Source organism: Chelonia mydas, chromosome 18 (genome assembly GCF_015237465.2).
Source record: "Chelonia mydas isolate rCheMyd1 chromosome 18, rCheMyd1.pri.v2, whole genome shotgun sequence".
Lineage (NCBI taxonomy): Eukaryota > Metazoa > Chordata > Testudines > Cheloniidae > Chelonia > Chelonia mydas.
In genome coordinates, this window is record NC_051258.2 from 17427747 (window position 1) to 17455389 (window position 27643).

Consider the following 27643-nt stretch of genomic DNA (forward strand, 5'->3'; position numbering starts at 1 on the left):
GCCTTTTACTGAGAGATGTGGAGACCTCTACTGTTCTAAGAGAGCCTTGAAAATGATTACATAACAATATTAAGTAATATTTTTGCTTTTAAAAAATAGATTTAAAGTATTTGTTAAAGGCCTAAAATTAAGAATGAAAACACTTATACTAAAGAGTGGAATACACTGGGCATGATCTACCATTGACATCACTGACTTACCATCTTTTACTGAGGATGCTACAGAAACAGGATTGTTTTTATGCTACCCTGATTCGGTGGAGTTGGATCCTATGCCCCACGCGATTATGACCACACTACTCCCATAGTGTGTTCCAGCTGAGAATGTCAAAGCCCTTTGGAAACACAAATGGACTAAGCTTCCACTTCCAATTGTAGCGTACTTTAGAGAGGGGTAAATCGAGGCACAGAGGTTAAGGGACATGCCTAAGGCCAATTGATGGTAGCAAGGGGAATAGAACCCAGGAGCCCTTGCAGCCAGGACTCACTTCCGCTTGACCCACCTATAACCAGGACTCAGGAATCCAGACACCAAGCCCCGTACCCCCATCTCCTCAGCCCCCCGCTGGGAACCCTGCCACCCCACCTCGGCAGATTAGTGTCCCTCCCTCTCCCCACTGGCTGCAGGTGCTCTCCTTGCCCTCTCCTATGTTATGACTGGCTGCCTCGCCTCCGCTCGCCAGGTAACGGGTGCCGATCTCTGATTGGCCAGGCCTGGGCGGTATCCCTCTGGGGATTGGTTTCAGGTGGGCGGCGCTTGCGATTGGTCGGCAGGTAGGGTGGGAGGCGCTCCATTGGCTGCTGCGGCCGCTAACCTGCTGGCTTGGGCCGCCATGTTCGGAGGAGTCGCGGCGGCGCTGGGGCCGCTGCAGCCGCCGGGCGGGGGCCGCCGCCGCTGCTGAGCCGGGCGCGGGGTGGGAAGGGAAGTCTGGGGGGACGGGCCCTGGGTCGCCGCCTCAGGAGGGGGGCCGAAGGCGCGGGGAGGGGGGGAACCGCGTCCGACCCCAACTTCCTGCCGGGACTTCGGGCAACTTCCAGCCCGGGGGCGGGAGAAGCCGGGGCGGGGCTACGCTGAGGGGCTGGCGGCGGCGGCGGCGGGGGGGCGCGGGCCGCGCTCCTGGGGGGGGACCCACTTCAGCTGGCGCCGCAGCAGGTAGGACATAGCGCCCCCCCTCACCGCCCCTGTGCTGGGGGGCGTAGCTCGTTCCGCTCGGCTGGGACCCCAGACCTAGAGCCGGGCTGGGGCACCCCCGCGTGGGCAAGGAGCGTGGCCGTGACCCAGCGCGGAACGCTCTGCGGGGGCAGGACCCCCAGCGGGGGGGGCGCCTGCGCTCCGCCGTGGGGCAGGCAGACCGTGCCCGGCTCCTCAGTGCAGAGACCACAACGCCCCGAGTTGGGACTCGGAGCCTAGGACCAGAAACACCTGCCAAGCGGCTAGTGGGACCCAGCCTGTAGAGGGGGGGCTGTGCTTTCTCTGAACCAGAGCCACCTGGGGAGGAATGACCCCAATACTCAAAAGACTGACAAACCCTGTCGGTTGTGTGGTCCCCCCTGCCCAGCTGTTACAACCCTGCTTCAGTATATACTTATGGGGGGGGGGCTTCAGATTATTAAACAGGTTCATAACTAGGCCTTCCCACCCCATAAAGGGAGGCCAGCATGCAGCTGGAACCTTTTCCTTAGAGACCTAGTTAACGTTGGTCTGGGATACAGCAGTGTTTCTTCCCCATGGGAAAGTGGAAAAACTTCTGTGTGGCATGAAAACCGTGGGACTAGAAGAAAGATGAGTAAACAACTTTTCTGTAAATAAAGTGTTCCTTCCTCTCCCCAGTCTCTTAAAAAGAGCTTTTCTTGCAATACTTTTGGCCAGAAGTGGAAATATGCAAAGTTTTATTTGGAAACTTAAAAAAAAAAAAAATTGTTCTTGAAGCATTCAGATCCTAGTTTTGTCATCTGAGGGGACAGATTAATATTCTGACAGTTGGAAATTTATCTTAAACTTAATTTTACAAAATTATTCAGGTTAACAGGCCCTATTATTTTTTGACATTACTGTTTTCTTTAATGCTTATCCCTCTGCTTGTTAAGTGCTTTTAAAAGCTTTTATAAAATTAAAACAAGAGCACTACAAAAGTAATTAAAAGCTGACATATTTTTGCAGGACCAGGGCCTTATGGCAGTGAGTAGTCTCATTGATTTCAATGGTATATTGTGGGTAAAGTTAGTAATGTGTTTTAGTCATTGTAAGATCTAGCACCACATCTGTACTTTAATGTGTTCCAGTTTTTCTGTGTGTGTTTGTTAAACTCTCTATTTTTTCTTGTGTGTGCAGGTGGACCGGATATCATTGGAAAAAAAAACCTGTAAATTTCACTTGCTACTTCACTGGAATTTGGCATAACATTAGTGATCATTTGTATCCTCCAAACTGGTCAAATCTTTATGCCCAGAACGTATTTGTCATTTACACTTCTGTATTAGTACCATGCCTAGCAGAATGGGATCAAAAATGAATCTGAACGGAGACTTCATCAGAGTAAAAGCACATTATAATGGGTAAGTCATACAGTCCTTTCGGTGCTGCTTTATATGTGGTTTGTCACTTCAGTTAGCAGCGAACAATAGTCCATGAACTCATTTAGTAATGCAGTAACCAAAGAGTTGATGGTTCCAATGGATACTAACACATCAGTCTGTGTACAAACAATGTTTGTAAATTTACTTGGATGTTAAAATGTTCATTTTTAAAAATCTCTGAATCTTTATAAACTAGTGAAAGATGCGTCTGCCTTATTTTTGGTTGGCTTGTTTTTGGTTTCTAACCAAATCTGTTTTTGAAACAGAAGTATTGGTGTGTTTGCTGATCCAGTTTGAAGATTAATAAAACAATGTAGTCTGTTAAACCCAGGCACAGCTAATATATTTTAATTGGTTTTCCTTAGGCCCCAGTCCTTCAATGAGTTCTGCATTGGCAGATTTCCATTAAAGTTAGTGGGCTGTGCTTGAGTGCTGGTGTCCACCTGCATAGTTCTCATTGAAAGTTTGGGAATGTACACTGTAAGCTCTTTGGGGCAGAAATTGTCTGGGCTTCTACAAAACCTATCACAAAAGGGTCCTGTTACTAGTTAATAACTTTGGGTGCTACTGTAAGGCAGATAATTTATAGCTGCTGTTATACTTTCATAATTAGAGGTATCAGTTCTGTGGTTAAAATTGTAGACTGTGTTGGCAACTGCCATTGTTTGGCTTATTGATTTCCACCACCACCATCTTAATGAAAGCTCAAAAGGATTGTCTGTCAGAGAAATATTTAGGAAGTTGTGGGAAATAAGTGTTTGTGTTTTATTATTTTATTTATTACACATTATTAGTAAATCCAGTAAGAATATTTACCTGTTATTTAAAATTTGGTTATTTAAAATGAACTTTAAAAATCCAATTTACCTTTCACTATTGATGTTGTTGGCCCACGTTGAGTGAAATGCAAACATCAAAGAGTTGCAGTTATACCTATTAGGTTCACTTTGGTTTATACTCACTTTCATTTTCTAGCAACTTCACCAGCAAGTTGCTTTTGTTTTTTGGCTTCTAACATTGTAGGGAAATGTTATTGTTTTAAATTTTAAAACAATCATGAGAGCATTTCTATCTAGTTTTGAATCCTGCTCCCTCCTTTTTTACTAAATATAACTTAGCTTAAAAGCAATTGACAGTGACTTTTTAAACTTAGACTTGAGTTTTGGCCTTTTTTCCTTGTAAGCTAAAAATATATTGATCCCCAGTGTATTCATTGTCAGTAATTTGGTGTGTAGTGTGGATATATATTTTTTTTCAATAAGAAACTTTGTTTAGTAACAGTTGGAAGGAAGAGGACAAAACCAGGATGAAGAACTTAGTCGTTACAGACTGTGAAAGGGAGTAATCAGGAACAGTCAGCATGGATTCACCAAGGGCAAGTCATGCCTGACTAATCTAATTGCCTTCTATGACGAGATAACTGGTTCTGTGGATGAAGGGAAAGCAGTGGACGTGTTGTTCCTTGACTTTAGCAAAGCTTTTGACACGGTCTCCCACAGTATTCTTGCCAGCAAATTAAAGAAGTATGGGCTGGATGAATGGACTATAAGGTGGATAGAAAGTTGGCTAGATTGTCAGGCTCAACGGGTAGTGATCAATGGCTCCATGTCTAGTTGGCAGCCGGTATCAAGTGGAGTGCCCCAAGGGTCGGTCCTGGGGCCGGTTTTGTTCAATATCTTCATAAATGATCTGGAGGATGGTGTGGATTGCACCCTCAGCAAGTTTGGAGATGACACTAAGCTGGGAGGAGAGGTAAATATGCTGGAGGGTAGGGATAGGATACAGAGGGCCCTCGACAAATTGGAGGATTGGGCCAAAAGAAATCTGATGAGGTTCAACAAGGACAAGTGCAGAGTCCTGCACTTAGGACGGAAGAATCCAATGCACCGGTACAGACTAGGGACCGAATGGCTCGGCAGCAGTTCTGCAGAAAAGGATCTAGGGGTTACAGTGGACGAGAAGCTGGATATGAGTCAACAGTGTGCCCTTGTTGCCAAGAAGGCATTTTGGGATGTATAAGTAGGGGCATTGCCAGCAGATCGAGGGACGTGATCGTTCCCCTCTATTCGACATTGGTGAGGCCTCATGTGGAGTACTGTGTCCAGTTTTGGGCCCCACACTACAAGAAGGATGTGGAAAAATTGGAAAGAGTCCAGCGGAGGGCAACAAAAATGATTCGGCGACTGGAACACATGAGTTATGAGGAGAGGCTGAGGGAAACGGGGATGTTTAGTCTACAGAAGAGAAGAATGAGGGGGGATTTGATAGCTGCTTTCAACTACCTGAAAGGGGGTTCCAAAGAGGATGGCTCTAGACTGTTCTCAGTGGTAGCAGGTGACAGAACAAGGAGTAATGGTCTCAAGTTGCAGTGGGGGAGATTTAGGTTGGATATTAGGAAACCTTTTCACTAGGAGGGTGGTGAAACACTAGAATGCGTTACCGAGGGAGGTGGTGGAATCTCCTTCCTTAGAAGTTTTGAAGGTCAGGCTTGACAAAGCCCTGGCTGGGATGATTTAATTGGGGATCGGTCCTGCTTTGAGCAGGGGGTTGGACTAGATGACCTCCTGAGGTCCCTTCCAACCCTGGTATTCTATGATTCTAATAGTATATTACTTTGCTAAGGCTATGGGTACCTGCACAGCTGTAAGCCCTCTAATGTAGCTGCTCTAAGCTGAGGGGGGAGAGGTCTCCTGTCAGCTTAATTACTCCAGCCCCTGAGAGCAGCAGTAGCTGTGTAGGCAGGAGAAGGTCTCCCACTGACACAGTGCTGTCCACACTGGCACTTAAATCAGTGTCTAATTGGCTAATTCACACCCCTGAGCAACATAATTTGTGTCAAATTAAGCTATAGTGTATCCATAGCCTCATGCTCTGTTCTGATGCGTGAGTAGGATTGGCAAATAATGCCTTGAAAACAAAATGACTGGGTCCATGGATATATAGGGAAAATTTTTGCTCCTGCAGTGAAATGTGGCATAGTCTTGTGGTTAGGGCAGAGGGACTGGAAGACAGCTCCTTGGTTGTAAAACTAGCCATACCATTAACTTTCATTCTAACCATGAGCCAGTCACTTAATCTCTGTGTCTCGATTTACCCATCTGTAAAATGGAAATCCACCAGAACCTTTCTAATTCATACTTCATTATAGATGTGATAATTTGCGCACAAAAATATGTCCTCAAATATTTATTGAGGCCTTATTTATAGTGAGGATTCTTGTTATTAAGACTACCTTTCAAAATATATTGCAGGACATTGCATTACATTTATATAGCTATTATATGTTTAATAGATTTGTTTTTACTATATTAGATGTGTAAGTGAATACATGTGAAAATAAATGAGCACAGCATATTTTGTGGTGCATTATTACTGCTGTTATTTGTGAAATTTTGATCATCAGCAGTGATTAGTGCTAATTAGCAAGGTTTTACTACCTGACAGGGCTGTTTAGGAGATTTAATGAGTACTTGTAAACAGCTTTGAGATCTTTGGATGAAAGGCTTGCACAATACAAGTGCTGTTAAGTGTGCCTAGTTTCAGTTCAGTAGAGATCTTTATCCTAAATTTATAAGACAATGTCAGTCTGGGTTTATGATGAAAGGATGTTCTCAACTTAATTATAGTAGCACTAGAGCGGTACTACATGTTTGAGATGTGCAAGCTGCTCTGAAACTGTAGTCCACATATGTTATATCCAGTGTATATATGCACACCATACAAACCGAATAAGTGTTTCCAGAATATAAAAATGTGTAATTCTCCAAATGTTTGCAAGGGGATATAGGAATAAAGAATGGTAGGAGAGCTGCTTGGTTCTATGAGGGGAAAAGAACAGTGGATGGAAAGAGGAATTAGCATAACCAATTTGAGACTGCTTGCTGGCACAGGAAGGAAGGTCTAGGGGTGTGCAGGTATATGTATAGGCTTTGTTCAAGAATGAAGCAGACCTTTGAATATTTGAAATTTGTGATAACATTTGATTCACTTTCTTTCCAGTGAATTCTAGTAATGAATATCATAAAAGGAATTAGTAAAAGTATTGAACATTTTTTGTACTTCCTGCAACAAGTATTCTGTAATTTTCATGAGTCATGCAGATTGTATTTGTAGATAAAAATGGTTTTTTCCCTAATAATTCATTCAGAACCTCTGAAGCATTCTAGCCATCGTTGTTTGTTGCTCTTCTCAGTTGGAGAAGAGCAAAGCATCTGTCCCACTTACAAAGTAGGGGTCCCAGAATTACTGAATTTTGTCTTTGCTTTGTTGACACACAGTTCTATGTTAAACTGTTTTACATAAACCTGTTGTTATTTATGGGCTAAAGCATAACTTGAAGTGTTTCAGTATCTGTTCTGGATTCCTGCTTCCATATATGCAGATGTAGTAAAACATATTATTTCAGAATTAGTATCTAGAGTTATTCAGATAGCTGCCAAATAATTTACAGTGCCAGTTGATAGAACAATATACCTTTCTGAAATTGTGATTAAACAAATAACCTGTTTAAGGACAAGGAAGCTGCAAAAATCATGAATGTTGTGATTGTGTCTCCATGGAGTCTCAGGAGCTATGGCATTTGTATTTCTTTGGTATAACAGAGTTCCTTATGTAACAGAAATGACAGCATATGGAAACGGAAGTATAGAGCAAATTTGTGTAATTTCTCATTTCATTTTTAAAAACATTTTGTTGTCTAGATTATGTATAATCCTCTGAAATCATCTGCATTAAATCCTGTTGAATACAAAGGAACTACCTGACTCTGGTTAGCTGTGCCCTAGCCAGCATGATTCTAACCTTTGCAATGTCTCATCCCAGGAATGCGAGAAATGCTCTTAGTACAAGTATGTGCCCAACATTGGCCCCTTATGCCGCTTGATGGAGTCTGACTTCTTAAGTCTGACTGGGGAAATGTACATATCTAGTAGGATTCTTAAGTAAAGTTTAGCAACAAATAGTCTTCGTTCAGCTGTGCTCTGACCAGCTGATGTAGTTGTTGGCATTCAGATTTAATGTAGTAGCTCTCAAAAGAATATGTATAATTGACAGTAATTATTTGGATAAATCCTATATGCAATTGCATCAAAAATAGATGCTGCTTGAGCAAAATACAGTAGAAGTTTTCTCATCTGTACTTCTCTAATTAGTACAAAGAATGGCAGTCCACCTCCCACTTAAAAGCTTTAATAATTTAAGGAAAAAGAACCGGAGTACTTGTGGTACCTTAGAGACTAACATTTATTAGAACGTAAGCTTTTCTGAGCTACAGCTCACTTCATCAGATGTATAGAATGGAACACACACACACACGTTAGAAAAAAGAAAAGGAGTATTTGTGGCACCTTAGAGACTAACCAATTTATTTGAGCATAAGCTTTCATGAGCTACAGCTCACTTCATCAGATGCATAAAAGTGGAAAATGCAGTGAGGATGTTTTTATACACACAGATCATGGAAAAAATGGGTGTTTATCACTTCAAAAGGTTTTCTCTCCCCCCACCCCACTCTCCTGCTGGTAATAGCTTATCTAAAGTGATCACTCTCCTTACAGTGTGTATGATAATCAAGATGGGCCATTTCCAGCACAAATCCAGGGTTTAACAAGAACGTCTGAGGAACGGGGATGGGGGTGGGGGTGTTAGGAAAAAACAAGGGGAAATAGGTTACCTTGCATAATGACTTAGCCACTCCCAGTCTCTATTCAAGCCTAAGTTAATTGTATCCAATTTGCAAATGAATTCCAATTCAGCAGTCTCTCGCTGGAGTCTGTTTTTGAAGTTTTTCTGTTGTAATATCGCAACTTTCATGTCTGTAATCGCGTGACCAGAGAGATTGAAGTGTTCTCCGACTGGGTTATGAATGTTATAATTCTTGATATCTGATTTGTGTCCGTTTATTCTTTTACGTAGAGACTGTCCAGTTTGACCAATGTACATGGCAGAGGGGCATTGCTTGCAGTTAGAAGTTACCATACAAACTGTGAGAGGCTAATTAGTTAAGGTGAGCTGTTATCAGCAGGAGGAAAAAAAACTTGATCATCTCTACAAAAGATGGCCCATTTAAACAGTTGACAAGAAGGTGTGAGGATACTTAAGATTCAATGTGTAATGACCCAGCCACTCAGTCTCTATTCAAAGCCGAGTTAATGGTATCTAGTTTGCATATTAATTCAAGCTCAGCAGTTTCTTGTTGGAGTCTGTTTTTGAAGCTTTTCTGTTGCAAAATTGCCACCCTTCGACCTCTGTGGCCACTCAGTAAAAGATTTAAGTGGTCCCCTATCGGTTTTTGAATATGATTTCCAATGTCAGATTTGTGTCCATTTATTCTTTTGCATAGAGACTGTCCAGTTTGCCCAATGTACATGGCAGAGGGGCATTGCTGGCACATGATGGCATATATCACATTGGTAGATGTGCAGGTGAACAAGCCCCTGATGGCGTGGCTAATGTGATTAGGTCCTATGATGGTGTCACTTGAATAAATATGTGGACGGAGTTGGCATTGGGCTTTGTTGCAAGGATAGGTTCCTGGGTTAGTGTTTTTGTTGTGTGGTTGCTGGTGAGCATTTGCTTCAGGTTGGGGGGCTGTCTGTAAGCGAGGACTGGTCTGTCACAGATCTTGATTATCACTACAAAAATTTTTTTTTTCTCCTGTTGATAATAGCTCATCTTAACTAATTAGCCTCTCACAATTTGTATGGTAACTTCCAACCTGTGTGTGTATACACGTACTTACTATATTTTTCCATTCTATGCATCCGGTGAAGTGAGCTGTAGCTCACGAAAGCTTATGCTCTAATAAATTTGTTAGTCTCTAAGGTGCCACAAGTACCCTTGTTCTTTTTGCAGATACAGACTAACACGGCTGCTACACTGAAACCAATAATTTAAGGCTTGATCCTGCCATAGGATTTGCATCTAATACTGACATTGACTTCAGAAAGAGTTTGGGGTATGTATCCTATTGTAGTAACATGCATTCTGGGCCAGATCCTGAAATGGATGTTTGGCACTGAGTAAATTCCATATTCAGTGGAATTGCAACATCAGAAGTTGATCTGCTAACCTAACTGAAAGCACATAGATGGAATACCCAAAGGTGGATGGTGTCACCGCGCAGGTACACACACATGGTAAGAGCTGAATCAGTTTTCACCTACAAAACAGCATGACTTGATAGTTATGTGAGTCTATCAATCTCTCCTGTGTTGTCTTCACTGAGCTAGTTACATGCTGAGTAGAAACAACCTGTAACTTGAGCTGTATTTTTCATAGTATTATTGATTTCATAAACAGAAAAGGAGTATTTGTGGCACCTTAGAGACTGACAAATTTATTTGAGCATAAGCTTTTGTGAGCTATAGCTCACCTCATTCATAGTAAGGTACCTCGAGATACAGGTATGAAGGGCCCTCCATACAAGTCATATTAAAAATTAGTTTCAGAGTAACAGCCGTGTTAGTCTGTATGCATAAAAAGAAAAGGAGTACTTGTGGCACCTTAGAGACTAACCAGTTTATCTGAGCATGAGCTTTCGTGAGCTACAGCTCACTTCATCGGATGAATAGCATATCGTGGAAACTGCAGAAGACATTATATACACACAGAGACCATGAAACAAAACTTCCTCCCACCCCACTCTCCTGCTGGTAACAGCTTATCTAAAGTGATCATCAAGTAGGGCCATTTCCAGCACAAAATGGCCCTACTTGATGATCACTTTAGATAAGCTGTTACCAGCAGGAGAGTGGGGTGGGAGGAAGTTTTGTTTCATGGTCTCTGTGTGTATATAATGTCTTCTGCAGTTTCCACGATATGCTATGCATCCGATGAAGTGAGCTGTAGCTCACGAAAGCTCATGCTCAAATAAACTGGTTAGTCTCTAAGGTGCCACAAGTACTCCTTTTTCTTTTTAAAAATTAGTTGTAACTTTTGGACAGAAGGTGTTTGTTTACATATAAATAACTGCTCTTGTTACATACATGAGATCCTGGCTAAAAAGTCATGTGGATATTCTGCAAGGTTTGTTTACTTAATACTGAAGTATGGGACAGTGTTAAATTAGATTGACTTTTTTCTGGATCTGTAACTTCTTATCTCCTTTAAAATGTGAGTTTCAAAGGGAAATAATTACATTCTTAATCTCCTCCTATAATCTCATCCCAAAGCACCTTTAGAGACATGGGAAATGTAGAGTGTTGCCGTTCATTCCTGTCCATAGGTAGTTCCTCCAGTAAGCTCAGCCTGGTCATGTCCCTGCGTACAATGTCCTGCCATCTATTCAGCGGTCAGCCTCTAGGTCTGACTGACCTTGTTGCGTCTTTATTATTTTCTTTGGCATACTATCATTCGTTTGTTCTACAGCGTCCGCATGTGTGTCATCTTTCCGTTGCAGCAAATCCCCTATCTTGGCATCACGTTTTATTTTCCTTCTTCATTTATCTGAATATATCATTCTACTTTTCAACTGCCATCTTGCGAAGAGCTCTCCTCTCTACTGCCTCCAGGTTTCTGATTTCTGTTTCATTTAATGCAACTGCTTCCAGACCATAGAGTAATGCTGTTAGTACAGCGGTATGATAAATTTTCACAGTGGTACCGAAGATAATGGTTTTTATCCATAATTTCATCAGGCTCTGTGTAGCACTTGTAGCTGAAGCACATTTCCTTTAAACCTCAACCTTGATGGAGCCATAGTCACTAATCAAGCTTCCTACGTGTACTGAAGATTGTACTTGTTCTGTGATTTCACTGCTGCATTTCAACACTTCTGTTAGCCCTTTTCTAGTATCAATCCCAGGCAAGATAATGGAGTGGCTGATATGGGACTCAGTTAATAAATTAAAGGAGGGTGACGTAGTTAATGCAAATCAACGTGGGATTATGGAAAATAGATCTTGTCAGACTAACTGGATATCTTTTTTTTTTATCAAATCATAAGTTTGGTTACATACTTAGACTTCTGTAAGGCATTTGAGACACAGCATTTTGATTAAAAAGATAGAATGATATAAAATTACCATGGCATACATTAAATGGATTAAAAACTGGCAAACTGATGGATCTCAAAATGTAACTGTAAATGAGGAATCGTAGAATGGGTGTGTTTCCATTGAGGTCCCACAGGGATCAGCTCTTGGCTCTATGCCATTTAATATTTTTATCAGTGACCTGGAAGAAAACATAAAATCATCAATGATAAAATTTGCACTTGACACATTGTGGGAGTGGTAGATAATGAAGAGGACGGGTCACTGATTCAGAATGAACCAGATTGCTTGGTAAATTGAGGCAAACTATGCATTTTTAATAGGGCTAAATGTTTACCTCTAGGAACAAAGAATGTCATCCATACTTACAGGATGAGGGACTCTTTGCATTTCCCCAAGACAGGCTACTCCCATCCATCATCTGAGGGACATGCCTCTACGCTGTTGTCTCCTGGTGGAAGGCCTGCTATAGTAGTGATTTCAAAGTTATCTGAAGAAAATACTTCATCTATTTTTTTTTTGTTTCTTTTTTTGGAACACATCAAGATTTTATGGTCTTTCTAAGATATTGCCCTAGGGACAATAAATATTTATGTTAAAAGAAATCGGTCTGTCTCATCATAGTGTGTGTGGTGTTTAGTCATATTCTTCCGAGAGCATACCTTGGTGTTTGAAATAACAGTTGGAAATCTTGTTTTTAGTTACAATATTTTTTGCCTCGGTATTTTTCCATTGGTTCCTTTTCCTCACTCTGCTCATATTTCTTTAAAAACAAACTCTACCAATAAGAAACATTAATATCTGAGGAGAGGACATGAAACGTGTCTGCAGTGTCTCCATTACCAATTCTGTAAATCAAATCTCAAAATGGTTCAGAATTGCTTATTTTATCCAGAGGATGGTCCCCTTCATTGATTTATTGCTCTCCATTTTTTCTAATTTCAGTAGTAACTTTCCATAGTCTGCAGAGGGCTAATTTTCCCTGAGAACTGTATTTCTGAATGACACACCATGTGCTCAGGTGTACAGTTTGACGATTTGGTTACAGCTCAGCAAATCCACCTGTCTGGAGTTTCACACCAGATGCACTACTGTTATCTGTACACAATTATCTATTATTTGTTTGTAATTAGATTATGGAATGGAGTGCCACATGAAGTTGTTGAAGTTAAGAATTTAGCAATATTGAAAAAGGGATTGGGTATTTAAATGGATAACTAGAGTTGTTACAATTATGGTAAATATTTTTGTGGGATATTAATCATTCTTCAGGTCTTAAGCCAATCTCTGACAGTCAGAGATCAGACTGAGACAAAATTTGGGGGATACAAACTATTCTATATCTGCCTGCTTTAGGATTCTTAGGCCTCCTGTGAATTATCTGGTACTGGCCACTGCCATAGAGAGCATACAGGACTAGATGGACCTTGGATCTGATCCAATTTGACAATTCGTATGTTGCTAGAATTAAAAAATCAAATCTATAGATGTTAATGTTGAATCCTATCCCCATTTGTATGTCCCAAGTTCTAGGGTCCAATCCTGTAAACAGACATGCATATAGTTCCATTAAGGACATACCTGGGTTAAGCACTATATAAAGATATATGAAGACATGGTGAATGGCCTAAAAAGTTTACATACTCCGTATCCTACAAACACTTGAGCTTATACTTGAAGCACTGTGTCCTTAGATGATAACCTTTCTGGGTCAATAACTGTGACTTTGTGTGCAGTGTTGTAGCCGCATTGGTCCCAGGACATTAAAGACGCAAGGTGGGTGAGGTAGTAATCTTTTATTGGACCAGCTTCTTTTGGTGAGAGAGACAAGCTTTCCAGCTAAGCAGAGCTCTTCTCAGCTCTGTGTGGCTCAAAAGCTTGTCTCTCTCTCTCTCTCCAACAGAAGTTGGTCCAATAAAAGGTATTACCTCACCCACCTTGTTTCCCTGTCTTTGTGTCTTTATAGGGTGTTTTGTCTCCATGAAGCTTCTAGATTCTGCTTTGGTGTTGAGAACTAGTGCAGTTGAAATACTTTTAATTATTGAGAGCTCTAAGAAGTACTTGTGGACTCCAGACCACTTGTTTATTTTGCAAACAACATTAGCATCTCAGTCTCACTCAGTAAATCGTGGTAGCTTATCACATTAAATATGCTTTTCCAGATTGATATTTAAAAACCTGCTTGTTTTTTCATTTCTATAAGGAATAATTAGTTAAGATATAAACGATCATTTAAGATCTCTTCAAATGTTAAAGGAAAAAAAAATTCCATGTTGAAAGCTTATATAGCCCATTTTTAATCTACATTTGAAACTGAAACTATTTAAAAAAAAATGTTGTGCTCACAGCTTTACTTCCAGTCATTTTAAAAAATTGGTTTTGCAAAAATATTCCTTTTGCCTTCCTAAAACAAACAACTTACAGCAATATGACCTAATAATGCATGCATATTTTTCTTGAGGTAGTCTCCACATTTTTGACACTTTGACTAAACAGTTTCCATGAAAATCAAGCTGGAATACTGTAAAGTTTCAGAGTAGCAGCTGTGTTAGTCTGTATCCGTAAAAAGAAAAGGAGTACATGTGGCACCTTAGAGACTAACAAATTTATTAGAGCATAAGCTTTCATGAGCTACAGCTCACTTCATCGGATGCTGTGGCTCACAAAAGCTTATGCTCTAATAAATTTGTTAGTCTCTAAGGTGCCACAAGTACTCCTTTTCCTTTTGTAAAGTTTCAATTTTCAGCTGACATACACAAATGTATGAAGTAGGTAAGACAGCTTGTTTTCTAAGACCATTTATCATACAGGGTGACAGTAACAAAACTAATTAAATCATGTTTAGTTTATTCTCCTTATTTCTGTTCTCCTTGTTGACTTTAGTACATTATGTGAATAATTTACATGTGGTTCTAAGTACATATTCTTAACTGAGAAGTGCAGTTGTATAGTTATCCACTAGAGGGTCTTTATATAAAAAAAAATCTCTGAACATCCTTCAAACACCTGCTTTTTCCCCCATGTTTATTTTGTGTAGCTTTTCCTTGAGGTACTTTAACTTTAATGTAAAACATGAAAAATCTACTTCACATGTTCAGTTGCTTACCTGATCTAGTTTGTATGTTTTTTTTTTTAGTTTTTACATGCAACAGCTTAATGTGACAAGATGTAGTTTCACAAACAAATTCTCTAGGGTACTAAGTGGTTTACATTGTGTGGGTTTCATCATTCTAGAAACACTGAACCTCATAGAAAGGAATTAAAAACTTCAGCTTCAAGGAAAATAATACGCCCAAAAAAAGCATACTCAGCTTGCTAAAAGCTAAAACTTAGCATCCCATTCTAGTTGTCTGTCTTTATCGTCTTTCAACAGTTCCATGTTGACGTCAGACTTGAGAATTTTGTAATTATCAACTGTTCTTCTAAAAGAAGTACAGTTCTTAGCTGAAGTGTGATACAAATGTTTGATTTCAAAGTTACAGCATTGAATATAAGTTTTCACACACACCTAAGACCAGAACTAACTTTGACATTCTTCTGGTTAAAACCATGTAAATGTGATAAGTCAGATTTAAAATTTAATAATCTGTTATAGCCTTTTCACCATCCTATTGGTCAACTGTTATATACAGTGGTTTGTCAATTTATTCCGGTCTTGCTCACCTTCCACTGTTTTTGTTTCTTTAATCTTAAGTAAAGTTTCAGGAGGTCAGAGACATCTTTTGTGTGTTGAATTTTTTTTAAAAAGTTCACATTTTCGGGATAATTTTATGAAATACAGTACAGGAAAATGTGGAATTAAAACCTATTTTTCAGAATATAATCATAATCAAAATGATCTCTTTAATAATGCAGGGACTTCTGAGCTGCTGCAAAGTCCTATATAAACTCCGACATGTTTCAGTCTTTGATTCCATCTAGCTAAAGAAAAAATCACTTTGGCTAGTTTAGGAGTTGCAAAAGCTAGGCATTTTAAAATGCCCGTTTAAACACTAAGAGTTATGTCAAAGGAATTGACATCCAATAAAGCAGATATTGAAAATCCAGGGTTGTTAATGTAAAATATTATAATAAACTAATGTTGAGATGTAAAGGCAATCTCTCCCCCCCTGGGATAACAGTCTAGCCCTTTTTCGCAAGAATAATACTTGCTTGTCCAAGTAGTCCTATTGATTTCAATGGGATTACTTTAGTGAGTAAGTGCTGCTTGTGTGAGCACAGCTCAGCAGGATAAATTCCACAGATGCAGTTACTGAAGCAGGCAGTTTATGGCAGATACCATATTTCTGAATGGGACTATGTTTTGTGGTTTAAATCTGTGAATTCATCTCTTGCAGGGACATCCTAATAACAAATTTGGAAGCATCAATGAACTATGGTGAACTTTGTGATGAAGTGAGGGAGATGTGCAGTTTACAACAGGAACAGCCAATTACCCTCAAGTGGATTGATGATGAAGGTATTACAGACACATGAGATTCTTTTGTAAATCTTTACTTGTTTTCCACATTGCACAGTATGACTCTAAATATTAGACAAGGGGGCGTGATGAAATTTGCTTAATTTAGGTTTCAGATAATCAAGGCATTTTTTTGATATCATGGGACATAACCTTGTTTCACATAACAGGAAGGTTTGGATAAATGAGGCTCAGATAATCAAGGTTGTGCTGTACTTGAATTCACTTTTTAATCCTTTTTAAATGAACTTTTTCAAAGTGTAATTATCTGAAGCGCAGTTTAACTAGAGTGATCAGGGAAATGTATGGTGGGAAGGAATGTGGCAGGGTGGTTGCTTTCCTTACCTGGATGCTCTTATTTTCTTTTTCTTTTTTTTATTGTAAGTGGAGAAAATGCAAACATAAGAACTAGAATTGTGGATCTGTTCTGATTGTTGAGGTCCATGAACTGCCTTGACAGGGTGAGAGCCCCCATTTTCCATGAGGAAGTTATGAAATTACTAATGGCTATGGCTTAATTAGGTAATAATTTGTAGATTGCATGAAGAGAAGGGGTAGAGTTCCTTGCCAGCAGAGCTCCAGGACTACAAGTCTCAAGAGTCTGTGTTTTTTCTGATTTTTCTTTCTTTTTTTTTTTTAAATCTAAAAATATTAGTCAAAATGCTCAACTTTTCTTTTTTATTGCCTTGGGGCACCCTGATGGGAGTGTTTCCTTCTGAGGACCATATTGCAGGGGTAAAAAGTAGTGGCCCTTGTCCACACCTTTTGGAAAGGTTAATGTAGTAAAAAGAAAAGGAGTACTTGTGGCACCTTAGAGACTAACCAATTTATTTGAGCATGAGCTTTCGTGAGCTACAGCTCTTTGTCAGGTGAGCCTGTAGTATTCTAGGGCCCACCTGTATCTTGTAGTGGGCTGCGATAAATTGTAAGCTTGTGGATAGCAGCAGCTCGCTGGTCAGTCATCCTGAGTGCTGCTTGCTCAAGAATTATGGCAGGGGATCAGAAGCATGGCTCTGCTGGAGCAAACTTATAGGTTCATTCCCTGACTAAAGCCTTGCAGCAGAAAAGTTTAATTTGGTTATTGTGTGTAAGAAGCAAATAAAATCAGTTCTCCAGGGATTAGGCCCACGCAACAAGGTTACTTAAGTCTTGATCCTGCATTGAGAGCCTTGCAAGCAGGTTCCTGAACCTGTACAAAGTCCCTTTGAAATCAGTAGTGAAATGGAATCAGATTGGGCCTTTAGTTTAAGGGTGAGAGGAAAAAACTGACCTTTAGGGAAGTCTCCTGAAATACTCCAGAGCCCATGCCTGCATGTGTATACCACAATTAAACAGCCTCTTAGTCTGAGGTGAGTCAGCTGATGCGGGCCAGCCACTGGTGTCTAATTGCAATGTAAACATCCCCAAGAGTATAATTTATGTGAACAATACTTGAAGAAAGAATGGTTACTTACCCCACAGTAACTGTGGCTCTTTGAGATGTGGTGTTCACACAGATTCCATGTTCTGCCCTCCATCCTCATTTAACAGCATCCCAACACCTGGGATTCTTATTGGCAAAGGAACTGAATGGTGGTTGAGGCTGCCTCATCCCTTATGCCCTTGCCTGTGGCATGGCTGCTGGAACTAGGGGTGCTTCAGGTGCTGCCGCCCTCCCTGCCTTCAAGTGGTGTCCATTATATACAGGGCTTGCAGTTTTGGTTCAATGGCTCTCAGTACCCCCACTATACAAATTGTTCCAGCAGCCCTGGTCGGTGGTGGTCATGAGGGTTGCAGGCATGGCCACAACACATACTGCTATTCAAAAATAACCCAATCTCGTGCATAAACTGCATGTGCTCCAAGATTGGACTCTTGTCTCACTTTACCTTCGTATAAAATGGGTCTAAATGTATTTCCAAACATATTTGCTTGTAAAGTGTTTGAGAGAGAAGCGAAAGGCACTTCAGATCTGTAAAGCTTTTATTATTCAATAGCAAGTTTAAAAAAAACCAACTCTAAAGTGAACGTTGTAATAGCAAAATGACACAGGTTGATGAAAGGCTGTTCAGAATTCTTCTTCCCGTATTCTTTGGCATGCATGCAAAATAACTTTCAAAAAAGTGTAAGTCCTATTTGACTTTCAATACAATTTAAGCACATGAGTCACATTGGTGCTGAAAATCTTACTTCTAGTCCTGATTCATCTTTGGAATGAGTGTGTCTGCTTGCTTTCAAGGTGATGATACAGCTGTGTTATGGAAAAATTAAATCTTTTTGCCACTTACGATTTTTGATGTTTTGCACAGAACATATGACAAGAATTGTAGCAGTGATACATATTTTCCTTTTTCTGTTGATTATTCTACCTGGCTGCCACCTTACTACTTCAGTAGGTCATTGGATGCAACCTTGATTGTAGTATTGTTCTAATGTATCCCATTCAAGGGCTAGTGGATGGATTGATGTTGGCTTCCTTTAAAGGAACACTTTACTAAAAGAGACAGTACTGTTAATGTGTAATGTCAGTGTGACTCATTACGGCGTTTAACTATGGTGTGAACAAGGTGCACGTTTTATGTGAACTGAATGCTTTCATCTACTTGAGTGCTATTTTCAAGGGACGTTTTCAAGGTTGATAGAGCCAAAAGTGACCTCTCCTGGTGTGGGAGGGAAGGTTTAGTAAGTTGTCTGTCTAGTAGTTAGGAAAGAAGTGCTAGTGTTGGAAAAAGTAGATGAAAGGGTACACTCCCTTCTAGCTAGAGAGATGGGGATTGGGAATTCCCCCTGGAGGGTGAGTTCCCAGGGGATAGCTGCTAGGAACATGAGGGTGATTTACCTGATCTTGGAACTACATTTTTCATATATCATGGGCTAATAGTTGTCTGACAAATGTAATGCTCTTCTGACACTCTTCTTCCTCAAGTTGCTGGAAGTGAGGGAAGAAGTTACTTCTTCTTCTTCATCTCAGCAACTGTGGAGAAGGATGTTTGTGTAGTGTGGTCTGTTCCCTCTCCTCCCTCCTCTGAAAGTGCTCTACAACTTTAACTCACCTACAATCTCCTGGTTGCTGTGAGTAGGGGCAGGGTGGATAAAAATCAATTTTTTTTAAATAAAAAAATCAGGTTTTTTCCTCCAAGTATTTTATCTAAAGATTACTTTTAATTAAGTTACATTATAGCTCAAAGATATCTCCCTATGGAATAGGGATTATAAATTCTAATTCTACAGTATGAGACAATATATTCATGTAATGTTTAAGAAAAGTTTTTTGTAAATGAGTTCCAATAGTTCATGGATTAGGGACCCATCTTATGGGGTTCCAGGGGCTTCTGTATAGATTATTTAGGTTAATCATTCTATCTACCCTGTGGGACTCAGTGCTCAGTCCAGAAGATACTATCAGAGATGCTTAGTTTTGCAGTTCTCAAACTGTGGATTTGTGTCTCCAGAGAGAACATGCTTGTTAACCCAATGTTTTTAAATAAATATATAGAGGTGAGAAATAAGACTTCAACCATATTGTCCCTCTGCAAATGTGCGTACACAGAGTCAATCCCTTATACCTCTCTCTAAAAGTGCAAAGTTTCGAAAAGTTCAATGAACAGAAGATTGTTGGGGGTGGAATAGATCTGAACAAGGAGAAGTCTGGAGATAAATGTGAAAAGGGAGGAACAGGCAGTAGAAACAAAAGTGAAACTGAGCAGCATATTCCAAAAATCTTGAGGTCTTTCTGAGTGTAGCCTTCATTGATTTGAGATCTACCATACCATTCTCTCACTAGAAGAGAGAACCTGTAATGGCAGCAGGCCGTTAAAGAGACCCAGTCTGGGAATAAGAACCATTAAAGAAAATCACACCAGTGAACTGGTAGAAATCACTTAAGCACTTGGATTCAGAGATTGTTGAAGTGATGATCTCGCTTAACAGCAGTAGCATCTTCTGCCGGGATATAAAGAATATTTTCTTCCTTTAGACTAATTCATTCCAAATTGAGAAATTGTTTGGGACCTGAAAAAGCAGGAAAGCTTGTTTTTCTTTTCCAGATTATGAACAACCAGGAAAACTTTGAGTAACAGCCGTGTTAGTCTGTATTCGCAAAAAGAAAAGGAGTACTTGTGGCACCTTAGAGACTAACCAATTTATTTGAGCATAAGCTTTCGTGAGCTACAGCTCACTTCATCGGATGCATAAAAGTGGAAAATGCAGTGAGGATGTTTTTATACACACAGACCATGGAAAAAATACCTCCCCCCACTCCACTCTCCTGCTGGTAATAGCTTATCTAAAGTGACCACTCTCCTTACAATGTGTATGATAATCAAAGTGGATCATTTCCAGCACAAATCCAGGGTTTAACAAGAATGTCTGGGGGGTGGGGGTAGGAAAAAACAAGGGGAAATAGGTTACCTTGCATAGTGACTTAGCCACTCCCAGTCTCTATTCAAGCCTAAGTTAATTGTATCCAATTTGCAAATGAATTCCAATTCAGCAGTCTCTCGCTGGAGTCTGGATTTGAAGTTTTTTTGTTGTAATATCGCAACTTTCATGTCTGTAATCGCATGACCAGAGAGATTGAAGTGTTCTCCGACTGGTTTATGAATGTTATAATTCTTGACATTTGATTTGTGTCCATTTATTCTTTTATGTAGAGACTGTCCAGTTTGACCAATGTACATGGCAGAGGGGCATTGCTGGCACCTGATGGCATATATCACATTGGATGTGCAGGTGAACGAGCCTCTGATAGTGTGGCTGATGTTATTAGGCCCTGTGATGGTGTCCCCTGAATAGATATGTGGGTACAGTTGGCAACGGGCTTTGTTGCAAGGATAGGTTCCTGGGTTAGTGGTTCTGTTGTGTGGTATGTGGTTGCTGGTGAGTATTTGCTTCAGGTTGGGGGGCTGTCTGTAGGCAAGGACTGGCCTGTCTCCCAAGATTTGTGAGAGTGTTGGGTCGTCCTTCGGGATAGGTTGTAGATCCTTAATAATGCGTTGGAGGGGTTTTATTCTTTGTTAGGACTGTCCTGTAGTAGGTGACTTCTGGGAACTCTTCTGGCTCTATCAATCTGTTTCTTCACTTCCGCAGGTGGGTATTGTAGTTGTAAGAATGCTTGATAGAGATCTTGTAGGTGTTTGTCTCTGTCTGAAGGGTTGGAGCAAATGCGGTTGTATCGCAGAGCTTGGCTGTAGACGATGGATCGTGTGGTGTGGTCAGGGTGAAAGCTGGCATGTAGGTAGGAATAGCGGTCAGTAGGTTTCCGGTATAGGGTGGTGTTGATGTGACCATCGTTTATTAGCGCTGTAGTGTCCAGGCAGTGGATCTCTTGTGTGGACTGGACCAGGCTGAGGTTGATGGTGGGATGGAAATTGTTGAAATCATGGTGGAATTCCTCAAGGGCTTCTTTTCCATGGGTCCAGATGATGATGTCATCAATATAGCGCAAGTAGAGTAGGGGCGTTAGTGGACGAGAGCTGAGGAAGCGTTGTTCTAAGTCAGCCATAAAAATATTTGCATACTGTGGGGCCATGCGGGTACCCATAGCAGTGCCGCTGATTTGAAGGTATACATTGTCCCCAAATGTAAAATAGTTATGGGTAAGGACAAAATCACAAAGTTCATCCACCAGGCTAGCTGTGACATTATCGGGGATAGTGTTCTTGACTGCTTGTAGTCCATCTTTGTGTGGAATGTTGGTGTTGAGGGCTTCTACATCCATAGTGGCCAGGATGGTGTTATCAGGAAGATCACCAATGGATTGTAGTTTCCTCAGGAAGTCAGTGGTGTCTCGAAGGTAGCTGTGAAGACAACAGAGTTAGCTGCAGAAGCCAATATTTTAAGTTTCTCTTGTTGACCTGGCTGACAGTCTATTTAATTATTTTTTTTTAATATTTCATTTAACTATTTTAGTTAAAAACAATTCTAACAGAAACCAACCTGATTTTAAAAAACTTGAACATTTAACTAAATTCAAAAATTCATATGCTTGTTTTGTTAAAATATTATGCATTTGCTGCTGAAGAAAAAAATCCAGGATACACAATGTTTTTTAGTTAAATAAAACAATTTAAATGTCTGTCTGGGGATCTTCTCCTAATACAGCATGGCAAGAAAATCCTCCAAATATTAATGATTAACCTGTTGAATTGGAGATAGTTCACCTCCCAATGACTTCATAAATATCTGCTTCATTTACCTTTGGTAAATGAAATAACCAAACAATCATTAATTTTCTGATATAGCTGTAAAACTAATCTGAAAAGTTTTCAAAGTAAATCGCTTTTAAAATGTATAGTGTGTACCTTCTAAAAATGAAACCTACATCTATCTTTGAGTTGTGAAGAATATGTATTACGGTTATAACCAACAAGAATGCACTTACGTAGAAAGCCATGATTAAATTGAGTCTTCCTGACTAGTGATTTTAAATCAAATCCACCCTGAGTAGAGCGTGATTATATAGATTCCTGCTCCCCTGTGCTTCCCCCCCACTCTCCATTTTTGTTCTGTTCCCTTGTGAGTAACTTCAGTGTCTCCCTTCACTGCAGCTCACAGCCTTTCACAGCACCAGCAACATAACGTTGCTATAATTCTTGACAGCTTCGCTGCCCGCTGGTTTCTGAATAGCTGCCATGTAACTGTGTGGTCTCGTTGACCTTTGCTGCTCGCCAAACTTTTAATTGTGGCGGGGACATTAGAACTGCATGCAAACTTCATTATATTTGTTCACGTTTTAAAGGTTATCCTTGTAATCCTAAGAGCTAGAAACTTTTTTTTTAAAAAGACCTCTGTTTCTGCAGTAATGAGTGGTTCTGGCTTTCCGTTTGCCAGGAAAAGTTCACTGTGGCCCAGTAGTGGAGTGGAATTTTCAAATTCTGCTACTACGGAGAAGGGCATCCTAAAGTCAAAGTTGCATGTGTGTGTTTTTTTTTTTTTTTTTTTTTTTTTAAGATTGAGCTGATCTAGTGAAAATATTTCGAATTAATCTGTTTTTCTTTTCATTCCTAATCCTGAGGAAGCTGGAGCAAGCTACGCTGATATTTGTTTCCCCTGCCCGCAATTTCACTTCAGTAAATAATCTCTAATATGAAACAGTTCAATCAGGAGAGGTGTATGGAGAATAATGTACTCTACAACTTGGACATTTTAATTACTAATAAAAAGCAGGATCCTTTCAATTAGAGGAAGTAACTCGTGCATGTTTTGGTGGACCCTAAGAAGGGATGGAGGGAGGGAGAGAGAGAGATATAGTGACAGTGTTTTTCTGTCTCATATGTTTGGTGGCTTTTTTGTTTTTTGAGGTTTACTTTAATTTAAAAGAGCATGGATTTCTACTATTTCGGGTGCTGTACTAATGAGCATATTCCTCTTGTAATCTTGAATTGAATTTGTATCTCAATTGTACAAATCTCATTTCAAATGTCTGCTTCCAAGTTGTAAACTCTTTCTTCTTAGATTCAGCCAGCCTGCTGTTTTGGCAGCCTCAGTCTTCACAGATTATATTAGCTATTGTACTTTTGCACACTGTGTGCATTTACGTTTTTGTTACATGTAATTTTAAATGCCTCTGACTGATGCTCTTCTAAAGTAAGGTAAACAGAGAATTGCTTGGTGATTTAGTGGATAATGAGCTTTGCCTCTAGCAAAACTACTTAAAGGGTTCACTGTCAAACTGAGGAATATATCTAGTGGTGCACCACAGGGGTCATTTCTGTAACTGGTACTAGTCAATATTTTCGTTAATGACATGGATAATAGAGTGGGTGTGTACACTAAAAAAAATTTCCAGATGACACCAATCTGGGAGGGATTGCAAGAATTTTGGAGGACAGGATTAGAATTCAAATTGAACTTGGAGAATTGGTCTGAAATAAATTTGGATGAAATTCAGTGAAGACAAGTGCAAAATACTTCACTTAGGAAGGAAAAACAAATGCCCACTAGAAAATGGGGAATAATTGGCTAGTTGGTAGTACTGCTGAAAAGGGTCTGGGGTAGTAGTGAATCACAAATTGAATGAGAGTCAGCAATGTGATGCTGTTGCAAAAAAATTTGTCCCATTCTTTCCCACCCCTCTGACATTAATATTTCATTCTTTTCTAATCAGTTTGGTAGAGCAGGTCAGAGAACTTCAAATGGCTTCTTGACTTTCCCTTTTAAAGCTCTTCATAACTTATTCCTGTCCTGCCTGACTGATCTAGTAACGTTTCTTAAAGTGGACTCTTGCTTTTGCTTTGTCAGCATTCCCAGCCTTCACTATCCATCACACAGCTTCTCCCTTAAACTTTATGCACAGAAAAAACTCCCTCATAGAAGCTGAACAGTCACTACCTTAACCTCCCTTAAATTGCTCCATAAGACACTCTGTGTTGCCTGCAACGTCCAATCTGCTGACCATGGCCAAGCAGGTGTGACTCTTCCCTTCCCCCCTTTTCTATTCCTGATCTCTAATCCTAATTACAAAAAATTCACACAGCCTCCCCCCCCCCCCCCCCCCGCAATACAGTAACTAATTGTGCTGATTCTTAACTGTATTCACATATGTATTCCCCTCCTCTACCCTTTGTCTGTCTTCCTTTAGATTGTAAGCACTTTGGGTAGGGATTACCTCTCTATACTCGTTCAGTGTCTAGCACAAGTGGTACCCTGTCCTGATTTTGGCTTTTGGATGCTACTATAATGTTTACTACAGTACACCCTCACTATAACGAGCCTTCGTAATAACAAACCTTCAGATATAATGAACCTGGTCCTTGGATCCCATCTCCAGCCCCGTGGAAGTTAGTCAGCTTGTTTAAATTAATTTTCTGTCACGTGTACCAACCTAAGAGAACCGTCTCATAACTCCTTGTATGTTTTTGTCTTTAATCTTTTCAGTTTGGTTAAGAATGTAAAGTAAAAAAGACAAGTTTCATGTTACTGTATGTTTGGCCTTAATAAAATTATTAGGATAATATGATAACTTTGCTTGAATTTTCTCAGGTAACCAGTTTAAATCCTAAACTTAATATACCATAGTCATAAATTTGGTTGCGTATTTTTGTTCCCTTTGCTAGGTGATCCATGTACCATCTCATCTCAGATGGAACTGGAAGAAGCCTTCCGTTTGTATTGTCATCATAGAGATGAAGGACTCATTATTCATGGCAAGTACTCTGCAATTTTAGAACCTTATCTAAATTTCTTGTGAGGAGGAATAAAGCAGTTCAGGAGCCCTGTGCAATATAAATACTCGCTGAGCTTCAACACTGCATGGACATGTGTTAAATTAAATATTCTTTGGCCTGACTTCTGGTCACTCTTGCAGTCGTTTCATGTTCTGAGTCACATTGGGTGGTATCCTTTGTAAATTTGTAATCTACTGTATATACTCGTTCGTTTATAAGCAGACTCCCCCAAGATGGATAGGTAAAAATAGTAGAAACTGTATGACCCTTTCATAAGTCGACCCTGTGTTTCAGGGGTTGGCAAACTTTGGCTCCTGACTCGTCAGGGTAAGCTGCTGGCGGGGTCAGGACGTTTTGTTTACCTGGAGAGTCTGCAGGCATGGAGCCCATCAGCTCCCTGTGGCCACGGTTCACTGTTCCCAGCCAATGGGAGCTGCGGGAATTTAGAGGGATTTAACTGGTGGCTTTATTTCTGAATTTGCTTCTTAGCCCTGCAGACCTGCAATCAGATCTGCACAGATGTTTTCCTATTCTCTGTGGAACTCCATGGAAGCAGGAGGGACTCTGTACAGGTGCAGGAGTCTGCCTATGTGGACCTGATTGCAGGTTTAGGGAGTCTGCTTGAGTAGCATGCTTCATGATACACTTTAAAAAAGTATTTGGGCAAGTTAGTTTGTTTCTGGATTAGCGAGTTTGCATTGCTGATTTTTGTGTCTTCATAACCCCACATGAAATATCTGTTTACAAGCTTGCTGGAGAGGAAGATACCAGTACAAAGGGCTGAGTTCAGTCACATTAGAGATAACAAAGCTATAATATATATATAAATAGTCATAAATGCTAAAATAGACTATCTAGGCAAATGGTAATTTTGACATTAGGTCTCTATTTCAATTTTTATTTTTAAGAAAATACTTGTGCTTCCATTTTTAAGAACCAATTATAGAAGCTTTTGATAACTTCAGTTTTTCAAGTAGATCTACACCTTATATGAATGGCTAATGCACATGTTATGTAAATGAATAATGCAACAGAAATGATTATAAACTGAATTTTATTGGTACATTCCTAATGTAAACCATGTATTTTTCTATGTTCCGTTTTTTCAGGAGTCTCATGTCAGCTACATTATCTTCCTCCTCTCTTTTGGGCTTTTTAAGTATGTGCTTCATGGTCTTCATTGTAGTGAAGAGGACCTTGGAGCAATGGTGAAAGCACAGTGCTGGAAGCTGGGAAATCTGGGTTCTGTTTCTAGCTCTCCTACAGGCTTCCTGTTCAACCTGGGGCATATCACTAGTTTGCTGTGTTTATGTTCAAACTATAAAACAGAGATAATACATCTTCATCTCATAAGGGTGTTGAATGGATTAATTCACGTTTATATACTTCTTTGCTATCCATAAACAAAAGATGCTGTGTAGGGATTTGATCCAGAGTCCATTGAAGTCAATGGGAGACTTTCCAGTGATTCAGTGGGCTTTAAGTCAGGCCCTATGTACAGCATACTGTGGTGTTGCTAGAGTAATTGATTCTATGATCGTGGCATAAGAAGCTGGTTTAACCAGTTGTTTCTCAGAGCAGAACTGAAAAAAATCGAACCTTCCAAAAATTGTTTTAGATAAAGTAATTTATTACTTCAATAATAAGTGTCTGTTTTTGTTTTAGTTTTCCCCAGCATTCCAGAGAAACCAGGCATGCCATGTCCAGGAGAAGACAGTGAGTACTATGTCTTTTGGCTTTGCTCTTTATCTTATTGTCTTAATTTTTGATTTATATGTGTAAGAGATGTTTGCTTACTTGAAGTAGCTTATGATATATAATTAGTTATACGTTTACCTTTTTCCTGTGTAAGGATTGTTTAGAATATAAAAAATAAGGAGCAAGCATCTGGTGGCATTTTAATGCTAACAAGAGTTAGTACTGGTTTCCAGTAACTGACATAGTTTAAAACTCAATAAGTACAACCAAGTGGTTTAACAATCAAATAGACTGACATACTGGTAGAGTTTAGTGCGACCAGATGTCCCGATTTTATAGGGACAGTCCTGATATTTGGGGCTTTTTCTTATATAGGCTCTTATTAACACCTTCTCCCCCCCCCCCCCCCCCCCCCCCCCCCCCCCGTCCCAATTTTTCACGCTTGCTGTCTGGTCACCCTATACAGTTGGCACTCCTGTTTGCAGTCAAACCGTGCATCTTCATAAGATCTAAAGGCAATTACAAATGACTGGTAATTATAGGTCAAAGTTTTAGTCTTATCTACAAGTGCAAGGTTTGTAGCTTTGATAGCAGGGATTGATTCTGAATAGATTATTTTTCAGAAATATTTTGTGTGTGCTGCTAATAAATACCAAATGTGCTAGACTGTATGAGTGGAGGGTAGCAAGCAGAGCTATCTTCAATTAAATATTTACAGGATATTTGTCATCTTTCAAATCTTTATCTAAGGTGCTGCAGTTATTTTCTTTA

At 39.9% G+C, this 27643-nt stretch overlaps 1 protein-coding gene across 4 annotated transcripts in view; it reads left to right on the forward strand.

Moving 5' to 3' along the window:
* The first annotated feature begins 856 nt into the window (after positions 1-856).
* PRKCZ (protein kinase C zeta) overlaps positions 857-27643 on the forward strand; it is a 152881-nt gene continuing 126094 nt past the window's right edge. The window contains exons 1-5 of one of the 4 annotated variants that reach the window (XM_043531488.1): positions 857-913; positions 2332-2555; positions 15907-16028; positions 25064-25153; positions 26840-26890. In XM_043531488.1, the coding sequence (XP_043387423.1) occupies positions 2485-2555; positions 15907-16028; positions 25064-25153; positions 26840-26890 (334 nt within the window). In that variant the 5' untranslated portion in view covers positions 857-913; positions 2332-2484. Of the gene's footprint in view, positions 914-1053; positions 1153-1248; positions 1532-2331; positions 2556-15906; positions 16029-25063; positions 25154-26839; positions 26891-27643 lie in introns of those variants that run through there. The other 3 variants (XM_037881435.2, XM_037881433.2, XM_043531489.1) reach the window with 3 other exon arrangements.